This window comes from Vombatus ursinus, unplaced genomic scaffold, assembly GCF_900497805.2.
Source record: "Vombatus ursinus unplaced genomic scaffold, bare-nosed wombat genome assembly UNPS02014820.1, whole genome shotgun sequence".
Lineage (NCBI taxonomy): Eukaryota > Metazoa > Chordata > Mammalia > Diprotodontia > Vombatidae > Vombatus > Vombatus ursinus.
In genome coordinates this window covers 20,344,777-20,351,754 of record NW_020954598.1, presented here as the reverse complement: position 1 = coordinate 20,351,754, position 6,978 = coordinate 20,344,777, and the positions used below count along the sequence as shown (strand labels likewise).

Sequence of the window (6,978 nt, the reverse complement as noted above, 5' to 3'; positions counted from 1 at the left end):
AAGCAGACATTTTTTTTTTAGGCAATTGGGGTTAAGTGACTTGCCCAGGGTCACACAGCTAGTAAGTGTCAAGTGTTTGGTCTGAGGCCAGATCTGAACTCAGGTCCTCCTGACTTCAGGGCCCGTGCTCTATCCACTTCGCCACCTAGCTGCCCCAGAAGCAGACATTTTCATAGCCCTATAAAGTTTGAAATGTCTTTTACATGTTTCCTTCGATCCTTACAACAACTCTGTGACCTAGGTAGGGTCATTGTCCCCATTTTACCTAGGGGAAAACTGAGACTGGGAGACATTAAAGTGACTTGTCCAAGGTCACACTTGGAAGAATTCTGAAGCAGGATTCAAACTCAGGTCTTCCTGACTCCTCCCTCCTAGTGTTACCGAACCTTGCTGGTTTTACCTCCACAATATCTCTCAAATCCAACCCCTTCTCACTAGTCACCAGCCGTCACCCTCTCACCTGTTATGGCGACTACCTCCTAATTGGTCCGGGTGTCTTAAGTCTCTCCCAATTCAAGTCCCTCCTCCACAGAGTAATTTACCTAAAGACCAGATGAGTCACTGAACTACTCAATACAGTCTGATGCCTCCATTATTGCCTTTGGGATGAAATAGAAAACTGTGTCTGGAACCTGGCCTCAACTTCTCTTTCCGGCTTGGTGATACATTATTTCCTTTCCCAAACTCGGATGTCCACCCAGATTGACCTTTTCTTACTATTCCTTGAATATAGAACTACTCCTCTTTCCATAGTCCACTTACTGTCTCCCCCCACCACCATCATGCCTTGAATGCAGACTCCTCCAACCTCCAACTCTAAGAATCCTTAATTTTCTTCAAAACTCAACTCACAAACCACCTTTTCTCGACACACACACAGCCCCCCCCCACCCCAGCTACTGGTGCCCTCCCCCACCAAATCACTTTGTTTTGCATATTTTTATACATGTTTTATCTCCTCCAAATAAAATGTATAATAATAATAGCTACTATTTATATAATGCCTATGATGTACCAGGCACTGTGCTAATTGCTTTTACCAATATTATCTCATTCAGTTGTCACAATGACCCTAGGGATGTAGTTGCTTTTATTATCCCCATTTTACAGGCAAACAAAAGTTAAATAAATGACTTACCCAAAGTCATGCAGTTAATAAGTGTCTATGACTAGATTTGAATTCAAGTCTTCCTGACTCCAGGCTCAGCACTCTATACACTGTGCCACCTAGCTGTCTTGAGGGCAGGGACCATTTCATTTCTGTCTTTATACCCCCAGAGGCTAGCACCCTGGCACACAATAAGAGTTTAAGAAGTACTTGTTAGTTGATTGATGGGTTGATCTCTCCCTTTTTTCCTCTCATCCCATTCCCTACTTGGGGCTCCTAGGCTAGAGACAGGGCAAAGGAGGGTTGAGCTGCCCATTCTTCCTGGAGTAGAAAGGATTTACCATATTGTAGTTGGTGGGGGGTGGGGGTGCAGAGGCAGGCTATCACCTCTCTTTCAGGAAAAGGGCTCCTTGGAGAAATAGAGGAAATTAGTCTAGGTGTGACAGGAGAGATTATTGCAGGAGGGCATTATCTCACCTTCTATCTTAGGGAAGTTTAGAGCCCTAGTTACTGAGCTTCCCCTATGTGGGGTGGTGGCCACGACTTCTGTCTCCAGCCCCCCTCACTCAGCTGTGACTCCCCCAAACTCTCAGGTTTTCTGCATCTTGCACTCACAGAGTTGGTGGAAGGGGGAGTGGAGGACAGACTACCCCACTGCCCAGAGCAGGGGAGCATAGAATTATGGGGTACACTGCAGGGATGACCCTATCAGATGCACAGGCACCCGCCCCTTCCGCTCTCAGCATGACCTACATTCCTACACAGGTTGCGGGGATGGGAGGGGTGTGGGGTGTTAGGGGCTTTGGGAAGACAGTGGTTGCCATGGTTACCCTTCTCTAACTGATGCCCACCCCGGAGGTCCAGGATCAGAGGGTGCTGGTTGGTGTTTTCCTGGAAAATGAGGTGATGAGAGAGGAGATAAGGGAGAGAGGAAAGATAGGTGTAGAAAGGACAGCTGATTGGTATAAAGGGGACAGATGCCCTGAGGCCAAGGAGATGGGAATGTTCCGGAGAGTCAGGCAGAATGATAACCCTTAGCCATGGAATCAGACTCAGGGAGTTGGGAGGTGTCCAGCCGGACTGATGAGAAAGGTTTGGTGTCTCCACTGCTTCTGTTATCATCTTTTCCCCTGAAAGATGGAGTCTCCCCCACTTTCTCCCAGCCAAGAGTCCTGAGTGACAAAGGACCAGAGCGGTTCTGGGGACAAGGCCCTCTTGGCAGGGCCTTTAGAACCCAGGGAAGAAATACTAGGTAGGTTTGGATCAACATTTGTATCCCCAGAATGGAGCTCCCCAAACTGCCTTAATAGGAGCTTTCCACTTGACTCTAACCCCAGCCATGAGGGTCAGGATGGGAGCCTGAGGGCAGAGGAACAATCCATTAGGGACTTTGTCTTATGGCAATATTCTTTCCCTTTCCAGATCCTCAGCACTGAGCTTCCAAGGTCAGCCTGGGCCTCTGAACCTCCGCCTCCATCTTTTCCTGCTGCTGCTACTACTTTCAGCCAGCCCCACGGACCCTTGGACGCTGAAGCCGTCACTGTCCCCAGTGCTACAGAACCGGCCCTTCCTAGTGGTATGGAATGCTCCCACCTCCCGCTGCCGTACAGCTTTCGGCCTGCCCCTGCCCCTTGAGCCCTTTGGTGTGGTAGCCAACGACCAGGAGGTCTTTGCTGGTGGCAATATCACCATCTTCTACCAGCATCAGCTAGGGCTATACCCACACTACCAGGCAGACCCAGCTCCAGTGCCTCTGCCAGTGCATGGTGGCTGCCCACAGAATGCCAGCCTCCGTGCCCACTTGGATGCCATGGAACGTGACCTGGAGGCGGCCATCCCTTCCCGGGCCTTCTCTGGTCTTTCTGTCATTGACTGGGAGACCTGGCGTCCGCTCTGGGTCCGGAATTGGGACAAGAAGGGCGTCTACCGCACCATGTCTGCTCATCTGGTGCGCCAGCGCTACCCTACCTGGCCCCAGGGTCGGGTGGAGCTCCAAGCCCAGTGGGAGTTCGAGACAGCAGCCGCCCGCTTCATGTCCGAGACTCTGCGCCTGGCAAGGGCACGGAGGCCCGGGGGTTGGTGGGGCTACTACCTCTTCCCTGACTGCTACAACTACCACTACTGGGAGGACTTTGAAAACTTCACAGGGCACTGCCCAGGCATCGAGCGGCAGCGCAACGATGCCCTGCTCTGGCTGTGGGAGCAGAGCCGGGCTCTGTACCCCTCCATCTACCTGGAGGAGGTGCTGCGAGGCTCTGCCCAGGGCGAGCGCTTTGTAAGGGCCAAAGTGTGGGAGGCCCTGAGGGTGGCCGAACTGCCCGCCTCTGCCAGCTACTCACTGCCTGTCTTTGTGTATGCCCGACCCTTCTACTCCTATACCCTGAAGGAGCTGGCACAGGTGCGGAGCTAGACTGGCACCTGGCCCCTCAAAGGTGCTGGGACTGTCCTAGGACCCAGAGTGACTGTAGGTGTGGCTGTAAGCGGACCTCTATGAGAGGCTGATTCTGGGCAAAGGAGAGCAAAGGGGTGGCAGGGGAGGCTGAGCCAGTCTGGTACTGAAGGAAGAGCCTTGGACTTGAAGCCAGAGGACCTGGGTTCAAATTCCTCCTCTGCTTCTTACTAGCTGGCTGAATTTGGGCTTGTCACTCCCCTCAGGCAGCTAGGTGGCATGAAGAAGTCCTAAAGACCTGAATTCAAATTTGGCTTCAGACATTTACTAGCTGTGTGAACCTGGGCGAATCACTTGACCTCTGCCTGACTCAGTTTCCTCAACTAAAATGGGGATAAAAACCCCTAACTCCCAGGGTTGTTGTGAGGATCAAATGAGATAATATTTGTAAAGCAATTAGCTTTACATTAGCTGTCACATGGTAGGTGTCTAGTAAATGCTTCTTTCCGTTTTTCCTTTCCTCCTTCCTTCCTTCCCGTCCTCCTTCCTCTCCTCCCTCTCCCTCTCCTGCCTCCCCTCCCTCTCTCAGTCCTTGCTCATCTGCAGGAAGGTCTGAATGAGATGGTCTTTCAGGTTCTTCCAGCTCCGATTCCTATGAATTAGGTTCAATCCTGGAAGCGTTTACTAGACACCTCCTATGTGCAGGGACTCGTGCACCAGGTTGAGGGTACAGGAAGGAAATTGTGACCCTGGCAATTGGAGCTTGGTGTGGATGGAGGAGTCAGACCACTGGCCTCACTGGTCTCGATGAACTGAGCTGCCTTGCGTGAATGTGAAGCTGTCATCCTGGCACTGTGACTACACAGCATTCTCAGTTCTGCTATTTTCCCTCCCAGAGGGTATTTCTAGATCTGGGACATTCCCAGGGAGTTTCAACCAGCCCAGATCCTTACCTTCCCACCCCTCAAAATTCCCGATCTCCATCCCCCAAAGGCTCTCTCAGCCTTAGGCAGAGTGGTGGTTCCACCATGACCAGCTCCTGGTCATCCTCAGCATCAGGTCACCCAAGAAGCAGTGGCAGGGGCTGGGTCAAAGGCTGGGTCCTCCACAGAGATAAGGAACGAGGCAGTAGCGGGGACAAGGGAGTTTAGATGAGGTCTGGGGCTGGAGCAGCCTTGAACCAGGACCGAAAAATGGATAGAACTGTATTTTCCCTTCTTCCCCAACCCCAAGGTTGACCTGGAGCACACGATTGGTCAAGCAGCTGCCATGGGAGCCCAGGGAGTGGTGCTCTGGGGGGAGGCAGACTACGCCAGGAACCAGGTAAGCAGAAGGGCTTGGGGCTGGAGCCTGGTGGGGATGAAAGCAGAACACGGCAAATAGCCACTCCACATCCTGCTTCCAAATAGCAGGCCGAGCTCAGGGTGTGAGGGGATGGGCGGCAGCCGGCACAAAGCCACCTGGGCAGAATTAGCAGAGGCAGGAGTCCGAGCCAGTCCAAAGCCAAAATATATCAAGAGATGACTTGCAAATAGGGACCCTACCCCCTGAATCAGCTCCCACGGTTTTCTCCACTCCTGTTACCCTAGGGAAATGTGCCGCAGGACAGAGAGCTTCTAGGTCGCGTCTTCCTTCCTAGGTGGGGGACCCTTGATGCTTCTTGTAGAGGGACATGGAAATTAGACTAAAGACAAAAGTTCCCAATCAAACCTATGGGTGACTAAGGGAGGCCCCTTTGCTCGATGATTTCAAATACAGGAAGTACATAATAGTTTAGTGGAGAGAGCCCTGGACTAGAAATTTGGAATCTGGACTGAAGTTCTGGCTCTGCTTCCAACCTACTGTGGTACCTTGGGTAAGTTTTTTTTTCTTTTTAAAATCTTTCTGGGCCTCAGTTTCCCTAACTGAAAAATGAGGGGTTTGGATGAAATGGTCTCTCAAATACCCTTCTGGCTCAGACACTGCTATGGTTCTAGGTTTCTTCACCTCCACAAGCGGGTGATCCAAAGAGGCCACTACCCCTCCTCCTCATTTCGCCCTGTTCTCCCACCAGAGTACCTGCTTAAAGATGCGCCATTACCTGCTGAGCAGACTGGGCCCTTACGTGCTAAACGTGACCACGGCAGCTGCCCTCTGCAGCCGGACCCAGTGCAACGGGCACGGCCGCTGTCGCCGTCGCATCCCCGACTCACCCACCTACCTGCACCTGGAGCCCAGCACCTTCCAGATCCACGTGACCACGGCAGCCAACCACACCCAGGCTTCCATTCGAGGCCGACTGGGTCCCAGGCAGCAGGAGGCCCTGGGCAGAGACTTTATCTGTCACTGCTACCAGGGCTGGCAGGGGGACAGGTGCCAGGAAAGGAACCAGGCTGGGGAGGCACCATCCTTGTCCCCGCCGCTTCTAGCTGCCAGCCTTGGGGGGCTCTGGGCATGGACTCTGTGCCACAGTCACCTGCAGAAGTGGGGAGAAATTCCTTCCCACCCTCTAAAATAAGGTCTTCAAAGCTCAAGGTAGGAGGTGGCCCCTTGGAAAGAATACTGAAGCTATAGTCAAAAGACCTGGATTTAAACTCTGCCTCTGATGATGACCATGTGCATGCCCGTGGGCAGGTCACTTACCTCCCTAAGTTAGGAGGTTGGACTACAGGGCCTCTCAGGCCCTATCTAACCTCCATCTATGATGCTGTAACCTTGGGCATATCATTTCTCTCTGGTTTTTACTATTAGATAAGACCACAGTCTTAGGCCTCCAGGTCCCTTAGAGACCCACTAGTTCAACATTGTTACAGATGAGGTTACTGAAGCCAAGAGCTTATATCACTTGCCCAAGATCATATAGCTAAGGTCCATTCAAACTCTAAAATCCCATGGTCCTATGACCCCAAGAGGCCAAGGGTCAGGCTAGAGCCTTTCAAACCATACAGGACCCTAGGCCCACCCCACCAGCCCCACCGCTAGCTCTCCTCACCTTATGCTCCCTGTCCACCCTCAAGGTCTCCTGACCACAGGAGGCCCTCCCTTTGTGGAATGACACAGGAACACGTTCACACAATGCCAGGCTCATTGCTGGTAAGGATTCCACACCAATCTATTTGTGTGTCCTCTGTTGTGCTGTGTCTGGCCCTCCATTTCTGTGATCAATGGTGCTAGTGACCCCCAGGGGAGGGGGCAGCTTTAGAAACTTGGGGTGGGGGGAAGACTTCAGGCTGAGCTCCATCAGTACCAAACCCATCCCCACCCCCACAGGCCACTGGGGAGGCATCTCAGAAACCTCCAATAAAGTGTTTTCAGATGCAAAAAGCTGTTACTGATGCAGTCTGGAGCTGGAGAGAAGAGGTGTGAGTGACGCAGGGCAAGGCCTTTTCCCTTACATTCATAAAACACATAAAATGAGAGGTCTCAGAGGTCCCTCCCAATCACTCAGTGATTCTATTTGCAGACACATATTTGCATGGGAGACATATATGAACAAATCAAG

The 6,978-nt window shown here is 52.0% G+C and overlaps 1 protein-coding gene across 2 annotated transcripts; it reads left to right on the top strand.

The window, feature by feature from the left end:
- The first annotated feature begins 4,522 nt into the window (after nt 1–4,522).
- On the top strand, nt 4,523–6,792 carry LOC114024223 (hyaluronidase-2-like). Of its 2 annotated transcripts, XM_027837228.1 has the most exons (3): nt 4,756–4,820; nt 5,256–5,352; nt 5,551–6,792. In XM_027837228.1, the coding sequence occupies exon 3, from the start codon at nt 5,566–5,568 to the stop codon at nt 5,992–5,994; it is 429 nt and encodes a 142-aa protein (XP_027693029.1). In that variant the 5' UTR covers nt 4,756–4,820; nt 5,256–5,352; nt 5,551–5,565; the 3' UTR covers nt 5,995–6,792. The 2 variants fall into 2 exon arrangements, with proteins under 2 accessions (XP_027693028.1, XP_027693029.1); XM_027837227.1 differs by lacking the exon at nt 5,256–5,352 and having other exon boundaries at nt 4,523–4,820.
- The last annotated feature ends 186 nt before the right edge of the window (nt 6,793–6,978 follow it).